The following is a 21,390-nucleotide window of genomic DNA, read 5'->3' on the forward strand; positions in this document are numbered from 1 at the left end:
GGGGCCACTGCTGTTCGTCATTTTTATAAATGACCTGGATGAGGGCGTAGAAAGATGGGTTAATAAATTTGCAGATGACACTAAAGTCGGAGGAGTTGTGGACAGTGCGGAAGGATGTTGCAGGTTACAGAGGGACATAGATAAGCTGCAGAGCTGGGCTGAGAGGTGGCAAATGGAGTTTAATGCGGAAAAGTGTGAGGTGATTCACTTTGGAAGGAGTAACAGGAATACAGAGTACTGGGCTAATGGTAAGATACTTGGTGGTGTGGATGAGCAGAGAGATCTCAGTGTCCATGTGCATAGATCCCTGAAAGTTGGCATCCAGGTCGATAGGGTTGTTAAGAAGGCGTACGGTGTGTTACCTTGTACTGAAGCCCTTGGTGCAGGTGGTGGTTCGGAGGAGAGATTTCCCGTATTAGCAGAGGTCAGGAGAAACGTTCCCTCTGAGCTGCAGAGGTGAATGGTCACACAGCAATTGGGAATGTGCATGCCAGAAACAAACAGGCCACCGACATGCAATGCTCCCTTTAGGATGCGTGCATGCATTACTGCAAGTCAATCTTAAAAGAAATGCACAACGTAATGAGCCGGGGCCGCACAGCAAACAGAAGCAAGAGGGAACATTGCCCAGAAGGCTGTCCAGACACACACTCAGGCAGAGCTGTGGAAGTCAATAGCAGGAGTCAAGCCCCCAGAACCTGGATGCAGCGCTGCAAGAATTTCAATGATCTCGCGTGAATGGTTAAGGTCAGTGACTGCATTCTCAGATGCCACATCCTGCTCCAACATAGCTTCACACACTGTTCAAATTGCCACATCCCCATCAACACTTGCTAAAAATCTTTATTAATCAGAATACATAGCTAACATTCAAAAGCTTTACTTTATCCCCACACGCTAAGCACCATTGCTAACCTCACCCCCACATCTCACAGCTTGCACATACTGCCAACTATTCAACCATAACAGCAACATCAGCCGGATTACAGAGCACTCACTGACACACTGCCCTCTCTCAGACCAAGCTAGTGCACAATCTGTGGCAGCAAGAGAGTGAACCAGAGGGAGACAGGCACGCCTGAATGCTCTAACCTCCATACAGGAGACAATGCTGCCTATTGGATGCTCACTGCAGAGGCCTTGGTCAGTGGCAAGGCTGAAACCATCAAAAGAGGATTATACCTAATCCCCCTTCTCCCTTATTCCATACTCCACTCTGATGTGCAGCTTCAGATGGTGCAAGCATTTACCTTACTCCCCTTGACTCCCACTCCTGCACCACCCTTGTGCCTTTTTCCTTTCATACGTCCAGGTGCAACCTGGCCACGAAGGAAGACCAAGAGTGATAATGTCACTCGATTTCACATCGCAGCTACCAGTTCAGATACTGAGAGTGAGCTTATCCAAGGAAAGGTTAAGAGGTGGGATCTGCATTTAGTGACTCACTGGGCAGTGAGCGCAGCCAGGACAGGGAAGAGGATAGTGCAGGCGCCAGCTCACCAGAGGGTGAGTTGGAACAAAGATTCCACAACAGAGGATTCTGATGAGTACTTTGAGGGGGCATGCTAAAAAAAAACACTGATGGCTATCTGCAACCAAAATACTTGGTGCATTGGTAAGCCTGCCAGTAAGCTTGCAGTAAATGTCAAGGAGCACAAAGGAATCCGGCACCAACTTGGCACAGGGCTTTGTGCAGAGCCTGAAGCCAGTTCTTTTTGGTATGGAGGTGGCAGCAAGCACTGTCTGCAGATTTGTGGACCCAACCATAATGGCCACATAACCTCCATTGCAGCCCAATCCTCATCCAGCCAACATCTGAGTGCCGCAGTCAGAGATCAAACCACGGCCGTCATGGTTGTGGATTCAAGTGTGCAAAGAGGCTTCAGGGTGCGAGAGCAGTTCAGCAATCCTCCCTTCTACAGAATGCTGGGGTTACTGAGACATCACCCCGGGGAGCGGCAGTGGCCCGCTAGGGGTATGAATCTGCAATCCTCTTTCAGGAAGCCATCATTCATCCTCCCACCATTGCCCTTGCTGTTTGATGTCGCCCAGCCAGCCCAGACCCTGGCCACCCATGCCAAGGTGGCATATTCTGCAATGAGCCCAATCAGCCTAGAGTTGCTCATCATCCAAGATCATCAATAACCTCCCCCAGTGAAAGTTATCAACCTTACACCGCCCATGCACACCTGGACAGGTATAGGCACATGGAAGATAGGCACTAAGGGAATGCACAAGAGAGTGGCTAATTGACTTTTGTATGAAATGTGGTATAAATTATAAATCTGGTTTGGAATGTTTATTTTGTAGTGGCTTTTATTTTTGCATTAAAGTCAAATTGTCACGGTGATGATCAATGACAGAGGGAAGGTAAAATGTCAGACTGTTGGTGAATGGGGCTTTGGGGTTACAGTTACTTGTCCCATTTTTGGATGAGTTCTTCATAGAGAGCCTGGACAAAAACCAGCAACACAGCAGTGTGCCTGCAGCCAATGACACCCCACACCAGGGCAAAGTCTGCAATCAGAGTGAACCATGTATTAAAACTGCCTGCCTGCCTCTAGCAAGAGAGAATGGAATTCAACAACGAGACTCAGCAACCTCCCTTGTATGACACTGGACAGCAAACTGCAAAACGCTGTGAACAGCTCCAGCTCCAGCCTGGAAGGAGCCAGATGGATAGAAGTTCATTGCCTTGATCACCTTCGCAGTCACAGGCAATGTGGCCCTTGCCCTGCTCTGAGATCACAGTTCTGGCTGCAGGAGCTAACAGGTCCCAGTGAGGGCTTCCTTGCCACCTGCTGAGATCCCTTCTCTCCTTCCTACTCCTTCCAGCTCTGCTTGGTCTTTGTTCATTTTCCAAGTCATACTGAATTCCAAGGGGAATGCCTAATGGGCCACCCATGTAACAGAGCAACTGGTTTATACAGAGGCTGTAAAGCCAGCAAAACCCCTTCCGCACCTGCACTCCCTGTAGACTTTTGCAACTTGAAACAACTTTAGAAAGCACTAAATACTTGTAGGATCAGAGCGACAGCCACAAGAATTCAACCAGCTACTAAACTAAAGTGATTGGGAATTCTTTTGGTACTGGTATGGTCTTCCTACTATTGAACATGTGTTCAGCTGTGTAAGTTTACTGGCTCACTGGCTGGAATGTTGAGCTCCAAACTGGCAGCCAACCAGTGATGCCTGCCGAATGATGCCATGATCTACCTGCTGGATGTTTGCTGGGCACTGGCTAATGCCTTCCCCAGTACGAAGTCTCGCAACACCAGGTTAAAATCCAACAGGTTCATTTGGAGTGACAAGCTTTCGGAGCGTTGCTCCTTCATCAGGTGTTGGGCACAAACGGTGCCATTAGTGTGTGTGCTTGCTACAAACATGAACTCAATATACACATCATGATCTCAACGTACACAGAATCCAGTCAGCCACGCACAGGGAGGAGCCTTTCACCTCTTCATTCAGGGCAGGATTTGAACCCAGATCCCAAAGGTGGAAGTTCAATGCATCACCCAGTACTCCAACAAACATAGTTAACTAGTTAAAAATGAGATCGCCGATAGATGATACTATATAGGTCTCATACCACCATCCCATACAATCCTACCTGACCAGATGATTAAATACACTGAGTGGAGGCCAGGATTTTCCCAAAAGAAAGCAGAGAAAGAGGGAACACTTGGGTGTGCATGCACCTGCTACAGCTAATCAATGAGCAGTATTAACAGAGGCTTTTGAACAGGTTGTTTTCCTCCCCTCCTCAGGCAGAAAAGGACATCAACATGAACTAGAGGAAAAAAATGCAACATAAAGTTTAAGAATATTTCATACCGTGAATAGCCTAAAAGCAGTTTTTTCCCTCAATCCCCAATTTATTGTACTCCTCTTTAAAAAAATCTCCAGAATTAGTAATAATCTTCTTCATAACAAGAGCTTGTCTTTAATCTTTAAATGGTTTGTTTTTCTTGGCTTGATTTCAGCTTAAAATAACACAGGCTGTACTTTCCAAAGGCAATCACTCAATCCTCAAGCAGTTCCCGTAGTCTGATCCAAGCCCAAGTTCACAACCTTCTCAATGCACATCCTGTGCTGCGAGTAACCCTGACTCTGTACAGTCTTTCACCCAGCAAAGAGCAGCCTCCCAGGCAACTCTCACCACTCTTTCACAGAATACAGCATTACATTCAAATCAGTAAGATACTAACTGCAGTTAGAGACATTTCCGTATAAAACAGGAATAAAGTCTCTTTTTTTAAACCCGGTCCTTTGTTTCTGCTTTTCTGGGATTCCCTGGTTAATAGAATGAGCAATAATTCCTGTGGCTAATGGAAACCATATAGGAGAAAACCCTTACTAAATGATTTCTCCCTCTTGGGGAAGTGCTTGCTCTCTACCTGTTATCACTCCACAATGAACAAACAAATTAATTTCCATTTAGGTGGCACCTTCCAGGGCCTTTTTGGGCCTGTTATTGTGCTGTACTTTTCTTTGTTCTTTCAGGGTTTTTTTAAGTCAGGGTATCATAATCGGCACAGGCTTGGAGGGCCGAAGGGCCTATTCCTGTGCTGTTCTTTTCTCTGACTTCAGAATGTCCCAAAGCACTTATAACTAATTAAATACTCTTGTTTTAAGTATGATCTGACAAATAAAATGAATGCATCAGGTAACCTTTCTTGGTCATTTTGGTGAGCTGTTAATATTAACCAGGACACCAAGAGGACACTCCTGGTCTTCATTGATTTGTATCATGGAATCTTTTACATCCATCTGATAGTCCATGATCTTACTGGTTCAACTGAAAGACAGCAGGCAGGATTTAACGGTCTCGCTCATCCCAAAACTGGAAAATCCCATCCGAGGTCAGCGGACCTTCCCATGTTCCGCCGCTCACCTGCTCCGATTCCCGTGGCAGGCAGGGCAGTCAAATTCCGGCCAGCGCGTCCAACAATCCCTCAGTAATAAATCAGATGATGTGCTCAATTCTCACACGTGGGGCTTGAACCAACAACCCCTGACTCAGGAGTGAGAATGCTTCCCCTGAGCCAATGCTGATTTGTCCAGAAGTTTCCTTAAAGGGTTTCACTTCAGCATGGCCTATAGACCGATACCTTATGACCTTTTAATATTGGAACAGAGGTAACAAACAGAATATTAAATCCATGGCTATTAAATTACTGGCCATAATTATTGTCACTTGTGGAATTACCAGTTTTTTGTTCCACTGCAGATTGTGTTACAGATGCAAATTTCACAACTTTGAATACAGGATATCCTGGTGCTTTCTCCCATGGCCCTTCAAGCAATTTGGATATGTATAGTTTTTGACTCCTATAATGAGCCACTTGCCTATCCTATCTACAATGATTGAACACCTATGCCACCAGCACTCATTCAACACTTTAAAAAAATTTTCCTTAACCACATCTAGGTGCATCCCCGATATCCGCAGCAGAGGTGGAGGCAACTTGTTGACTACCATGCCATGTTGTCTGTGACGACTTTGACAGGCATCCTTTGGAGGGCGCTTGCTTGCTGTGGGTCTCCTGCTCAGGGACAGGTGCACCCTCCTCAGCCTCGACACACAGAGACTCCTGGGTGGGTGCGTCCAGGTGTCCCTGACGCTCCTCCTCCCTTGAGTGCCCGAGAGCCCCTCCCTGACTCCTTGAGGAGAAGGGGAACATGGAGGGAGATCGCGATACCCCAACCTTCTCGCATTCTGCTGGACCAGGGTATCCATAGTATCCATATCAATGTGCTCACATGTCAGCGCCACTACATCAGAGCGGATGTGGACAGACCCCTCTGCCTCACATGCCACTCTGTTGAGGGCTCAGACACATCGAACTAATGTTCCCCTGCATCTCGCTGATACACCATGAAAAGGGCAAGGACAGCACGCGCACCACTACCTGCAACTTTCCCTCCAAGTCAGACACCATGATAACTTGGAACTGCATTGTGATCCCTTCAAGCCTGCTCCGCCATTCATCTTGATCATGGCTGGTCATCGATATCCTGATCCCCCCTTCTCCCCATATTCCTTGATCCCTTTAGCCCCAAGGGCCATATTTCATCTCTTTCTGAAATCACAACAACGTTTTGGCCTCAACTATTTTCTGTGGTAGTAAATTCCACACATTCGCCACCCTCTGGGTCAAGATATTTCTCCTCACCTCAGTTCTAAAAGGTTTACCTGTTATTCTCAAACTATGACCCCTAGTTCTGGACTCCCCACCATTGGGAACATTCTTCCTACCCTGTTGGAATTTTATAAGTTTCTGAGATCCCCGCTCATTCTTCTAAACTCCAGTGAATATAATCCTAACCGACTTAGTCTCTCCTCATATGATAGACTTGCCATCCCAGGAATCAGCCTGGTAAACCTTTGTTCTACTCCCTCCTGATGGTGGGGTGGTTGACTTTCCACTCACCCAGCCACAGGATTTGACATGAACCATGTGGCTGCATAATTTAGGAGCTGAACATTGCACAATTCAGCAGGTTTACTCAGTACCCTCTGTGCTTGAGTCCCTCCAACATTCCACCCTCCACCCCGCTGCGGGACTTAAGACCCGTAGCAGAAGATTCTACCCTACGTTACATAGCCTGATTCACCCAATGGCGGGTGTTAGCCTCTCTCTCATCCCACTAGTGCTACCCACCATTCTTAGCAGATTCGCGGAAAATCTGAATAGAATTATGCAAATGTAAATTCTCCCTTTACCCATACAGTCCGAGATATCAGCAAAATGTCAGTCTGTTAAAAAATACAGTTCTTCCTCTTAGAACCTCATCCTGGAAGAGTTTCAACATCCTGGGACCAATGGAAATCAGGCTCACTGAAGGTCATTCATTCCATTGCCTAAGACCGTATTGCCCACTTACATATTCTGCGTGGGAGGTCTTGTTGTGAAGTGAGTAGAGTCTCTGCTCGGAACCAGAAGCTCCAGGTTCAAGTCCCACCCCAGGACTTGGTGACCAAGGAAGACGTGTTTGTAACACGGCCAAACAGTTTGAGTATCAGCCTGCAAAATCCTTCCAACACGCGTCAATGGCTAGCAGTAAGAGTGGAAGAGACTCCTGGTCAGCCATGCTTGACGCAGAGTGGCACTCCTCAAGCTGTAAGCCTCTAGTGACAGGCTAGTGACCTCTTCCAGGGAAAACCTCACTATGGGAACAGATGAAAGTCTGCCTTATGCACCACTCGGTGTGGGAAGAGAAACAACAACAAACAACATATTCCATATCACAACCCGTTCTGCTCATCTCTGTTCCTTCATCAGACACATTCGTGCATCTGCTCTGCTGAGCTTTAGCACCCTTTGCAACCCCCTCTCACTTTGCCAACCTGGGTCTATCGTACTCGCACTAAACCTTGCACATTGTTAACTCTCTCATCCCCTTCAGAAGCCACTTCCCTGCCCATTCTGCCACACACTGCCTACCTCCATCTCCTCTCTGCTGCTCAGTGCTTGTTATCAACTCTGATGTGGAGTTTCCGGCGTTGGACTGGGATAGGCACAGTAAATAGTCTCACAACACCAGGTAAAAGTCCAACAGGTTTATTTGGTAGCACGAGCTTTCGGAGCGTTGCCCCTTCATCAGGTGAAGGGGCAGCACTCCGAAAGCTCATGCTACCAAATAAACCTGTTGGATTTTAACCAGGTGTTGTGAGACTACTTACTGTGTTATCAACTCTGTTAAACACGTTAGGACATTTATTAAATTAAAGATGCTACATTATTGAGCTACTGGGATGACAGTAATCATCCAATTGTTCGCATGTTTACCTTTCACTGCAAGTTATTCATTTCCTCACAATAATTATTCTATTGGAACTCTAACTTTGTGTGCTTTAATAGCAAAAAAAGTTGAGAAAAAAGGAATTATAATCCAAGTTCCCCATTATAAAATACTATCTTATACACTTCCCCATTCATGTCAAGGATTGTTTTAAAGAGCAGTTTTTTTATCCATGTGCCAACAACGTTATTAGCCTTGATGTGTTCTCAGATTTAATTATATTTAAATGTTACTGGAGCGCACATTCAAAAGGAAAAACATGCACTTATATGGGAAATTTTTATTTCTTCAGGGCATCCAAAGCACTTTATGACCAAGAGAGTATCTTTGAAGTGTAGCCACGGTTACAATGTGATCATCCTTTTAATGTTTACCATCATTCTGCCACATAATGACTTAGACAATTACAATGATGGCAACAAAGTAGATAAATAGAAAGCAAAAATGAAGTCACACAGCCTCCGTAAGGTGTTTCAGTGATCAGTTGCCCATCCTTCATCCCATATCCATTAAAACAGGAAGTGACGGGATTCAAGGCAGCTTAGATTCAGGTTTTTCAATTTTAACTTCCCACCCAACATAACAGCACTCTTATTGGAGCATTCAAATTAACCCAAGACTATTTTTACATACAACCTCACTGTTGGAATCCTTTCCCAGTACACTGTACCTTACTGCCTAGAATCCTTTCCCAGTGCGTGTACCTCACTGCATAGAATCCTCTCCTAGTCCACTGGATCTCACTGCATTGAGTCCTTCCCCAGTGGACTGTATATCAATGCATAGAATCCTTTCCCAGTGCACTGTACCTCACTGCATAGAATCCTCTCCCGGTGCACTGTACACACTGCATAGAATCCTTTCCCAGTGCACTGTATCTCACTGCCTAGAGTCCTTTCCCAGTGCACTGTACACATTGCATAGAATCCTTTCCCAGTGCACTGTACACATTGCATAGAATCCTTTCCCAGTGCACTGTACACATTGCATAGAATCCTTTCCCAGTGCACTGTATCTCACTGCCTAGAGTCCTTTCCCAGTGCACTGTACACATTGCATAGAATCCTTTCCCAGTGCACTGTACACATTGCATAGAATCCTTTCCCAGTGCACTGTACTCACTGCATAGAATCCTTTCTCAGTGCACTGTATCTCACTGCCTAGAGTCCTTTCCCAGTGAAAAATCTCTCACTGCATAGAATCCTTTCCCAGTGCACTGTACCTCACTGTATAGAATCCTTTCCCAGTGCACTGTACACACTGCATAGAATCCTCTCCCAGTGCACTGTACACATTGCATAGAATCCTTTCCCAGTGCACTGTACTCACTGCATAGAATCCTTTCCCAGTGCATTGTATCTCACTGCCGAGAATCCTTTCTCAGTGCACTGTATCTCACTGCCTAGAGTCCTTTCTCGGTGCACTGTATCTCACTGCCTAGAGTCCTTTCCCAGTGAAAAATCTCTCACTGCATAGAATCCTTTCCCAGTGCACTGTATCTCACTGCATAGAATCCTTTCCCAGTGCACTGTACCTCACTGTATAGAATCTTTTTCCAGTGCACTGTATCTCACTGCATAGAATCCTTTCCCAATGGACTGCACCTCACTGCACAGAATCCTTTCCCAGTGCACTGTATCTCACTGCATAGAATCCTTTCCCAGTGAAAAATCTCTCACTGCATAGAATCATTTCCCGGTGTACTGTATGTCACTGCATAGAATCCTTTCCCTGAACACTGTACCTCACTGCACAGAATCCTTTCCCAGTGGACTGTACCTCACTGCCTAGGACCCTTTCCCAGTGGACTGCACCTCACTGCATAGAATTCCTTCCCAGTGCAAAGTATCTCACTGCATAGAATCATTTCCCAATGTCCTGTGCCTCACTGCATTGAATCCTTTCCCAGTGCACTGCAACTCACCGTACAGAGCTATTCCCCAGTGCACTGTAACTGCCTGGACACAGCCGGTCCACAGTGTTCTGTAACTCACAGCATGGTGCACTATAATAGCACTCACTGTTATACTAGAAGCAATCAAAGCATATTTGAACCATTGAACCCAATTTATTCTTTCTAACCAAGTGAATGTAGGCCAACATCTGTCCACGTTATAATATTAATGCAAATCAGTGTGCTGTTATTTGCTTTCACTTCAATGCTCCGTCTCTGGACTTATCGCTTTTTTTGCTTTCACCACTTTATCTGTTTCATGAGTTTGGTAATGTTATCTTTGGCATGACAAACTCACAAAGTAACATTTCAATTCTACTGAATTCCTCACACACAACAAATAGTTAAGTAATTTGTAATGGGTGGTGGACAGAAACAGAATGAATACAATGCAGGAGAACAAGAGGGAAAGATAAACCTGGGGGAAATGTAGTCATGTAGAAACCTAATTCAACTTTTAAAACTATTTTGAGAAATGGAATGGATGGATTGAGGGAGGAAGCTTCAGAGAGAAGGGGCAGAGTGGTGGAAGAATGGCAACTAGTAGCAAACTGGTATTGCAGGAGTGAAGAATATAGACAGGGGTGGATACAAAAATTATGCTATTTTACACTGCCGAAAAGAAATTTCATCATTTTTCTCAGCCATATATTGGGAGTTTTCAAACATGCACTTGTTCCAAACTTGTCTCAATCGCCCAGCCAAGCCTGTGACAAAACATGGAATAAAATGTGTGTCTCACTCACCAAATGTATCAGCAATCCATGTCTGGACTTCTAATTGAATAGTTTTCATTTTAAAGCCACATTATTCTTTTACCTCAGAAAGACTGCTCTTGGTCCTGATGGACCACGACCTCAGCAAAACATATTGGGCAATTCTTTGTTCTAAATGAAGGTCTAGACTACATGTACTATTACCACTTTCACATTACGTGCAAGTGCCTTGGTTCCGCACAGTTCAGGTTAAAACATTATATGCTCCTAACCAAAACATGCCAAATATTGACAGCATTGTCCCCACAATAGTTTCCACTTGGTTCCACCACATTGAACGATTAGTCAACCATTATTACTAGCATCAATTATGTGCAATTAGGAATTGTGCAGAGTGAGCCAAGTTTGACAAATGGTTGTTTTCCTAAAAGAGTGACAGTAAAAAGAAATCATTTTGCCTTAATTTTATTAATGCTGTTATTTTAGGCTCTCACTATCATTCAAGGGAACAGCAATCAAGACAACGAAGAGAAATCAATTTAATTATGTTAAATATTAGAAACCTTCCCATCATATTTCACAAAAACCTGTGTCATGCAGTCAATTTTTTTGGAACCCTATTTTTAGGCTCTTCTCCCTTTTCTACTGAGGTACCGTTCTCTCGATTGTCAGGTTGTTGGTAGAACGCTCGCAGCTCTAAAACAAGGCTCAGAGAAATGAGTTTCCATCGTCCTACCTGACGACTTTAGTTCCATTTCGTATCAGCTGCATGTCGATCATACATCCCCCATTCACGTAGGCGGCCAAATTCAATTCTGAGAACTCGGCCTGTGTTAATAATAAGAAATAGCAATGAGTTTTACTGCACACTTTTACCAGACCTGCAGATAGGTCCCACAGCTTGAAAGCAAAACATTAATTGTTAAATAAATAAACAGTAATACCTTCTCAAGGACAACTAGGTACGGGCAATAAATGCTGGCCAGCCAGCGACGCCCATGTCCCACAAATTAATAAAAAAAACCTATGGTCTGCCATGACGCTTGCCTCCCAAGAAATAATTGAATTAAGCCTATGCACTATTCAAGGTTTAATTTACATGCTACCCCAGAATCTCACATACTGACATAGTAATGATGGCTCATTCACTTCTGTTCAACTACATTCCATTCAGCCAAATTCAGCTCAAAGAAACACGGTCACTCCTTTAAAAACGATAAATTCAGGATTCCATGTCAGTAGCAACGTCCTACGCCAAGAGGTGGTAAAATCTGAAATTTGGATCTGCAACCTCCTTCAGTATAGGAACTTTTAATCGCAATACTATCATGACAGGAGACAATAAGGTGAAATAAAAAGCAAGATACCAGGATCGCTCTCCTGCACCCTCACTGCCAGTTAAAGAGGAATAATGGCAGGGCCTTGCATTAATCTATCAAGTTGCCCTGATAGGCTCTGTGAACATGACAGGGAAAGCATGAACATTAGGAGGAGGAAAAAAAAGACTTGTGATAGTTTTATTACCTCATTGGCAACAGGCAGCAAATGCCTCCTTGACATGAGACAGTTCACTGGTTATTTCATGCTCACATGAAGATTCCTGCAAACCACAGCAAGCTAGTGACAATCGTCTCCTATTTTTGATTTTTTTTCACATTGCCAGAACTGTTGAGAGTTAGCTTTACCAGCCGGAATATAAAAAGGAGATTGAGCTTGGCTGACCTGTAACTCTGACCTAGTCACCTCTTCCAAATCTCTATGACCTCTCCCCAAAGGTACTATGTTTACCAGGCGGCATCAAATTTGAATCCAAAACTGCAGCCTGCTGAGTCTCAGGGCTAAAACCAGCTGGAATTCAACATGAAGTATTTCAGGACTGCTTATAAACCAGGAGCAGTTGGGCACGTTCAATGCCATAGATTTCTTCTTCATTTTCCCCAAGTGTAGAGATAGATCCCTCAGCATTCTCTCCCAATGGGACACTGTGAAAGCCTTTTGTTTTCAACCTCTGGTTGGCTCTGGGCTACAGGTGGCTGCAGAGCACATCTTTAGAAAAGCAGCAAATATCAGGTGCCTTTTCTAGTCTTAAAAAGGACATCTTTAAAAAAAAAAACAGGGAGGTGGAATGAGTCAGGTATAACATGATCGCTAGCACACATTAACACACAAACTGCTCTGTGTTCCATTTCCTTTATTATAAATCCTGCTGAGTCCTGTTTGTGTCACTTCTTCACAATGTAAATGAATCCAACACTTCCCCATACATATATGGGTTTCATTATACCATTCTGACAGACACAGATTCGACCATTCCCCTGTCATATGTATGGCATTGATTCTGTTTTCAAATGCATACAAGGTTATGATTGCGCGATTATGTGCCATATTTCTGATATGCAGTGAAATAAAACATTAGCTGAAGAGAGGCTGAATGGACTGGTATTGCTTTCACTGGAAAGACAGAGGCTGAGGGTAGGCCCAATAGAGGTCTACAAAGTTATGAGAGGCACAGACAGGATGGCTAGTCAAAGGCTTTTTCCCAGGGTGGAAGTGTCAATTACAAGGGGGCACAGGTTCAAGGTGAGAGGGGGAAAATTTAAGGGAGATGTGCAGGGGAAGTTTTTTCACACAGAGTGGTGGGTGCCTGGAAAGCACTGCCAAAGGAGGTGGTGGAAGCAGGCACATTGGCAACATTGCAGAGGCATCTGGATGGGTATATGAATAGGGAGGGAATAGAGGGATGCGGTCTGAAGAAGGGCAGAAGGTTTTTTTTAAGTTTAGTTAGAGCATCATAATCAGCACGGCTTGGAGGGCCGAAGAGCCTGTTCCTTTGCTGTACTTTTCCTTGTTCTTAGTTATATCTTTAGGTTAAAATTTCAGTGTCAAACACATGCCTTGCTGATATGGTCTGCCATGATGCTTGCCTCCCAAGAAATAATTGAATTAAGCCTATACACTATTCAAGGTTTAATTTACATGTTACCCCAGAATCTCACATACTTCGATCCATCAATATCCACTGTATGCCTGTAATGGTAGAGGCATCAGCACTTAACACATCCATTTTTGATGATGATTGATAGAAAGAAATCAAACAGAGATGATTGTAATGATGCCCTTTGACAGACACTAGAAACACAAAAGCTTTTCATTATTAAGAAAAAACTGCACAGACTAGTAGGATGGATGATGGTAGGTCCCAACATGTCTTCTGCCCCCAAAGAGGACTTCACCCCCTGGGGTGATTACCCACTCTCGGTACCGACTGATCATCCAAGCCAGGTGACCCTCTTCTGCTGTGTTGCTCTTAAAGGGACAATCCCCACAATGATGGCTGTGCTTGCATGCATTTGGTTTAACACTACAAATTAATAAAACAAGTTAAAAGCTTTCCACATGTTGGGCCATTTGTTGGGCGACATGTTGGGCGGCACGGTAGCACAGTGGTTAGCACTGCTGCTTCACAGCTCCAGGGACCTGGGTTCGATTCCCGGCTTGGGTCACTGTTTGTGTGGAGTTTGCACATTCTCCTCGTGTCTGCATGGGTTTCCTCCGGGTGCTCCGGTTTCCTCCCACAGTCCAAAGATGTGCGGGTTAGGTTGATTGGCCATGCTAAAAATTGCCGTTAGTGTCCCGAGATGCGTAGGTTAGAGGGATTAGCGGGTAAAATATGTAGGGATATGGGGGTAGGGCCTGGGTGGGATTGTGGTCGGTGCAGACTCGATGGGCCGAATGGCCTCTTTCTGTACTGTAGAGTTTCTATGATTTCTCCTTTTGTGCAGAATGTTCATTAATCGCAGTTGCAAGTCCTGGCAGAGAAAATGTCCCACACCTTGCAAAAACATGGGTGACATTTGGTATCTGCTTACCAGCTGCTTGGCACACCAAAGAATGGGCAGCCTTGTTCTGATCTCAGTAGGTGATGGAGCTGCATCACTTCTGGCTGCCTTCCTAACAGAACACCCATGGACATGAAGAGAGAACATTTGGCCAATGTGAGTGAGGTTCAATAAAAACTTGTGTCTCATTAGTGCAAAATATTGGGCCTAAAGTGAGAATTCTGGCTCCTTACGATACACCGTATAGCTACATGGTACTATTTTAGAAATAACAACACAGATACAGATTATTTTGCCCAACTAACCCATGTTGTTGCAATCCCCAAATCAAAACAATCAAATTTACTGAATGGCCCCAAGTGGAGAAATTACTTACAAGATTTCACTTTTAGTAGTTTTTCCTTTAACAAGAATCAGAGCCTGTCCAAATTACACATGGATTCACGGGCAAATGATACTTCAAATGAAAAAGGTAAATGTCACTTTAAATGATCATAGAATCCCTACAGTGCAAAAAGAGGCCATTCAGCCCATCGGGTCTGCACTGACTCTTTGACAGAGCATCCTACCTAGGCCCTATCCCTGTATCCCCATTATTCACCCCACTAATCCCCCTATCCCACACATCTTGGGATACTAAAGGGCAATTTAGCATGGCCAATCCACCTAACCTACACATCAGAGCATTTATAGAGGTGTGCCCTCTCTGTGTTAACTGTAATTGGGGACCTCAGATGGAATACAGCTGCTGGTGAGTGTGACTTGAGGGCTGAATCGATTGAGTAGGGTAATGAGAGATCCTACGTATCAGAGGCTGAGTTGGAAAGTTGGTGAGATTGCACGTGGTACTACATTTGTGGAGAGATGAGGGTGCTTGTGGTTATCCAAAGATGTGTAGGGCACATGTCTATAAATGCTCTCTCACTCAGGTCATGTCAGTCCTGATGGCATTGCTTTCCAAAGTTCCTTTTCAACTGACCCACAGACCAACGATATCTGGTTGCTGATCTGGCCCTCTGATACAAATACTCAGCTCATTCACATCCCTGAGCTATTCATCCTGCTTTTACGATTGAATCACTTTCAGCATAATCATACATCACTTCCTCAACAGCTTCTGGAATTTTATTTTTCTTCTCATTGCCAAACAGAAGAGGGACCGTCTTGTAGAGTTCAACTTGCTCCTGAACACACCAGGAGTTTGATAACTGTGTTCTTCCCTACTGCACTACTTCTTTGTGTCTGTATCTATAGACTAGTTGCCTTGTGCCTCCAGCTCTCCTCAGTGCTTGCACCTCTCCTCAGCGACTGCACCTCTCCTCAGCGACTGCACCTCTCCTCAGTGACCGCACCTCTCCTCAGTGACCGCACCTCTCCTCAGTGTCCAAGTTTCCACAGTTCTCTTTAGTGTCCGCAGCTCCCATTGTGCCTGCCAGATACATAGCTCCTGGTCTTAACTTCCTTCCAGTTGATACAGTTTCCAGGTTAAGGATTGCCAGATCACAAGGACAAGAATTTTGTATTATCCCAAGAAAATTACAATTAAATCCCTTTATGATTGATACAAACTCTTAAAAGTCCCTTTTAAACTTTCTTAAAAACAAGTACGGACTCATTAGAAATTTTAAAGAGATTACACATTTTCCTTACTGTACTGCTTCTGGGTCAAAGGTTGTCATGATGTAAGTAACTCTCCTTATCATGAGAATAAAGCAGGAAAGTTTGGTATAGTGGTAGTGGTCTTTCCATGATTATCTAGTGTGTACAATGATTATTACCCAATGGCCACAAGGTAATGGTGCCTCCCTATATTTGTGGGAGGCATTTTGCTTCATTTGTTCTTGGGATGTAAGTGCCACTGGCAATAATAGCATTTATCACACATCCCTGAGGTGATGATGAGCCACTTTCTGAACTGCTGCAGTCTATCTAGTGTACGTATTCCTACAGTGTTAGGAATAAAGTTCCAGGATGTTAACCCAGCGATAGTGAATGAATGGCAATATAGTTCCAACTCAGAATTGCATAAGACTTGGAGGGGAACTTGCAGTTGGTGTTGTTCCAATTCATCTCCTCCCCTTGTTCATCTAGGTGATAGATGATTTGGGTTTGGAAGATGCCATCAAAAGAAACTTGGAAGGTTGCTACAATGCATGTTGTTGATGGTACACACTGCTGCCACAGTACAGGTGCAAAGAGTGACTGTTAAAAGTGGTGAATGGGGTGAGAAACATGCTTTGTCCTAGATGGTGTCAAGCATCTTGAGTGTTCTTGGCATTGCATTCATCTAGCAAATGGGCGGCACGGTAGCACAGTGGTTAGCACTGCTGCTTCACAGCTCCAGGGACCTGGGTTCGATTCCCGGCTTGGGTCACTGTCTGTGTGGAGTTTGCACATTCTCCTCGTGTCTGCGTGGGTTTCCTCCGGGTGCTCCGGTTTCCTCCCACAGTCCAAAGATGTGCGGGTTAGGTTGATTGGCTATGCTAAAATTGCCCCTTAGTGTCCTGGGATGCGTAGATTAGAGGGATTAGCGGGTAAAATATGTAGGGATATGGGGGTAGGGCCTGGGTGGGATTGTGGTCGGGGCAGACCCGATGGGCCGAATGGCCTCCTTCTGCACTGTAGGGTTTCTATGATTTCTATGATGAAATGGAACATATTCCATCATGCTCCTGATTTGTGCCTTATAGATGGTGGACAGGCTTTGGGGAGTCAAGAGGTGAGTGACCCATAGCAGATCATAGAAACTCTACAGTGCAGAAGGAAGCCATTCGGCCCATCGAGTCTGTACAGTCAACAATCCCACCCCAGGCCCTATCTCCACACCCCCACACATTTACCTCGCTAATCCTTCTAACATACACATCCCAGGACACTAAGGGGCAATTTAGCATGGCCATTCAACCTATCCCGCACATCTTTGGACTGTGGGAGGAAACCGGAGCACCCAGAGGAAACCCATGCAGACATGGGGAGAATGTGCAAACTCCACGCAGACAGTGACCCAAGCCGGGAATCGAACCCAGGTCCCTGGCGCTGTGAGGCAACAGTGCTAACCACTATGCCACCGTGCTGCCCCGAGAACTGAACTCGTGACCCCTGGATTACAAGTCCACTGCTCTAACCCTTGAGATATGGAGCCTCAGTGATTGGTGCATGCTAACTCCCAGAATATTGATGGTAGTGAATTCAGCAATGAAAATGCCATTGAACGCCTAACACTGGTATGGCATGAATGTTACTTGTCACTTATCAGACCAAGCCTGAATGATGTCCAATTCTGGCAGTATATGGGCACGGACAGCTTCAGTATCTGAGTCGTCGCAAATTATATTGAACATTGTGCAAGCAAACATCACCGCTTCTGACTTACATTGAAAGGAAAGTTATTGATGAAGCAGCTGAAGATGGTCGCTTTGGCACAGCACCCTGAGAAACCCCTACAGCAATGTCCTAGAACTGAAGTGACTGGCCTCGAACGACCACAACCAGCTAGGTCCGGCTGAAACCAGTGCAGGTTTTCCTCTGATTTCCACTGGCTTCAGGTTTTGCTCAGGCTTCTTGATGCCACAAGCAGTCAAATGCAGCCTCAATATCATGGGCAGTCTCTCTTTCAGCTTTTTTGTCCCAGTTTGCACAAGACTATGATGAGGTCAGGAGCTAAGATGCTCTGGCGGAACCAAAGCCAAGCATCAATGAGCAAGTTATTGCTGTGCAATCATGGAATGGGAAGCACTTTGGAGCCGCTACCATCACTATCCACAGCCCCAGCATGCAAAAGTGGATGTTATCACCGCAACTCAAATGGATTAAACCATCACAGATCACCACTAGGTTCATTGGCCATGCTAAATTCTCCCTCAGTGTACCCGAACAGGTGCTGGGGTGTGGCGACTAGGGGACTTTCACAGTAACTTCATTGCAGCGTTAACATAAGCCTACTTGTAGCTAATAAATAAATTTTAACTATTCTTGTACCATTTATGCTAACTCAGCTATTCTATCTAATTTAACCAAGTATCAATCTACTCAAGGTAACACACAACCACATTCACAGTTAAACAGCTTCTATGTTTTCTCAGTGTGGGAGGCAGCTGGTTGCAGAAAGTTGCCCTCAGAAAGATAGGAAAGTGAACTTAAACTTAACGAGGACCAGACACGTTTATGTTGCAACTCCTTTTCCTGGTGAATGCTGTGTTTATGGTCAAATTCTCATGCTCAAGGACTCGGATAGCTTTGATCAATAGGTATTACATCCAGTAACACATTCCCGAGTTCAATCTTTAGTAGATTCCTGTCTGGCATCCTCTGCACTGAGTCCAGTTCCCAATTCAACTCTATCGCTTACATCTCAGCAAGATTAAAAATTGTGGCAAGGGCAGTTTGCCGCAAAGATATCAGGAGAAATAGATAAGCTTTGACGGAGGTCAGGATGAACAGAAATTCACTAGAAGTTCTATTACTTGCAACCTCACCATTACTAGGGAGGTGTATTTACTTAAACTATTTTAGAATTTTCTTAAAATCAATAAGTTTTTTTTCACATATTCGTTTCTTTTACCAATAGCATGTAACATGCTGTCAAAGAGAAAAATAGCATAGTAGCCTATCGTTGTAAAGCCATGCTTTATGAAAAATGACTTCATGTACTTGCTAGCTGAAAAATACGGACTGAATTTTATAAAGACTGAGGAAACGTTCCAATGACTGGAAACCACAGATTCAAGATGGCTGAATATTTGCATCACTGTACACGACAAATTCCACAGCCATTAAGTCTGATAATCTCAAGTCGAGACGCTTACCTTGAAAGAGTGTGTATGGGATCATTCCCTGATCCATTCACAGAACATCCAGGTAATCACCTGGGTGGGGACATGGATTAGATGTACTCACCTCAGACAATGAACTCTGGCTGAGAAAGAAATTTAATCAGCTATAATCTAACTGAGACAAAACCATCGAGCTGGAAAACATTGACCATGAACATATTTAGGTAACTGGGCAGTTGGTTAGAGAGGATCATGTGACAAGCCAGTTAAGTCACTTTTATGTTTTAAGAAACTGTTTTCTTCATGACAGAGACAGAATCAGAAAAGACGCTGAAGTGGCAAGACCCCTTCCTGAGCATCCCTTTCTCTCTCCATCCATCTTACAAACTCGTGCTGGAAGCAGATATTTTTTCAAGGACTCAACCCAGCATCTGTTGCCTCCAGAAGAACAGATAAATCATCCTTCTACATCTTTAAACTGCATTGACTACAAAACCACAAAGAGGTACTAAGCTTTGCCTGAATCCATACAAGTGGCACAGTGGTTAGCACTGCTGCCTCACAGCACCAGGGACCCAGGTTCGATTCCAGCCTTGGGTGACTGTCTGTGTGGAGTTTGCATGTTCTCCCCATGTCTGCGTGGGTTTCCTCTGGGTGCTTTGGTTTCCTCCCACAGTCCAAAGATGTGTAGGTTAGATGGTTTAGCCATGGGAAATGTGTGGGGTTACAGTGCTAGGGTGGGGGAGAGAGGCTGGGTAAGATACTCTATCAGGGAGTCAATGCAGACTCGATGGGCTGAATGGCCTCTTCTGCACTGTGGGGTTTCTATACTTGCCCTGCCACTTTCAAAGTCATCAACCTATAAGAAATACATAACTTCAACCTTTATTGGAATCTTGAAATACCACTAAATCTATCCTCCCACTTTGTAACGTGTGAGTGTGTGTGTGCATGCAAAAGTTGGAATGTTTTTATATTCAACTTAACCTGTGTTAAATATAATAAAAATTATCCTCTTTTCTTGCTTAAAAACACTCGAGGAAACTGTGTCCTTTGCAGTCACAGTATGTAAGAGTTAAACACTCACTGAATTAGCAGGTAGATTCTTTTTAAAAGAAAACCTGTTATGTCAATGTGTGGGAACAGAGATCAGCTCCTACTCCTCCTCACCTGATCTTAACAATGAATTACTGAAACATGGGCTTTCTAAAACCATTTTGACCATCTTGGATTAATCCATGACCTTCAAGATACACCCTTCCCACATAATTCAATTCCTGGCTTGGGTCACTGTCTGTGAGGAGTTTGCACATTCTCCCCGTGTCTGCGTGGGTTTCCTCTGGGTGCTCCGGTTTCCTCCCACAGTCTGAAAGACGTGCTAGGTTAGGTGCATTGACCTGAACAGGCGCCGGAGTGTGGCGACTAAGGGAATTTCACAGTAACTTCATTGCAGTGTTAATGTAAGCCTTACTTGTGACCAATAAATAAACTTTAACTTTAACCTCAAGCAGGATTTTCCGGTTTCAGGGCGAGCACAGCCAGACAATCCCGCCCTATGTATATAAAGACTGGGGAAAGCCTTGTGTGGTCCTTTCCAAGGATATTCCAGGCTCTGACACCACGGTGGGTAGTTGAAGTTAAGGGACAGATCAGCCATGGTCCAATTGAACAGTGAATAGGCTTGAGAGGCTCAATGCCCGATCCCTCCTCCCACACCCATTTAAATAGTGTGCTCGAGTCTTCTGCACACTACAGCATGTCTGCAATTCCAAACTCACTCCTCTGTTAATCCAGCCGGTGCCATCCTCACATGCTGTGGCACCGTGAATGAGAAGCTGAGGTTTGCTGTACCGGAATGTCATTGTGAATTGGTCAGAAAAAAATGAGAGGTTCAATGAAGACATTTCATTAGTTATTTTAAACAGATGTCTTTAACCAGCATCATAATACCACATAAAAGCATTTGCCATTCAAGATAATTGAAAGGTTGTAAACAAACCCAGCACATATGAGCCACAGAATGATTTACCAAAATGATGACCGTGTTGGCTGTCTGAATTCTTTTATATATTTAGCCTCAGCCTTCTTTCCACAGTGTGTTGCAACGGATCACTAACATATCACGCAAACGGGTTAGATTCCGGAAAACCTCCTGATTAAGAGTGCTAATAAAATGAGTGTCTGGTGCTTATTTAGGAACATCAGACAGGGTGTTGGCCCCACCAGGATTCATTCATTCAGAGGGCCAGATGTCCTACATTACCAATTAGACATCTTCAATTTCACTTAATTGAAGATTC

At 44.4% G+C, this 21,390-nt stretch overlaps 1 protein-coding gene across 1 annotated transcript in view; it reads right to left on the bottom strand.

Moving 5' to 3' along the window:
• LOC144499216 (synapsin-3-like) overlaps positions 1-21,390 on the bottom strand; it is a 224,711-nt gene that overhangs the window by 163,564 nt on the left and 39,757 nt on the right. The window contains exon 3 of the mRNA XM_078221335.1: positions 11,216-11,307. Coding sequence (XP_078077461.1) covers positions 11,216-11,307 — 92 coding nt within the window. The remainder of the gene's footprint in view (positions 1-11,215; positions 11,308-21,390) is intronic.

The sequence above is a fragment of the Mustelus asterias genome, chromosome 9 (assembly GCF_964213995.1).
Source record: "Mustelus asterias chromosome 9, sMusAst1.hap1.1, whole genome shotgun sequence".
Lineage (NCBI taxonomy): Eukaryota > Metazoa > Chordata > Chondrichthyes > Carcharhiniformes > Triakidae > Mustelus > Mustelus asterias.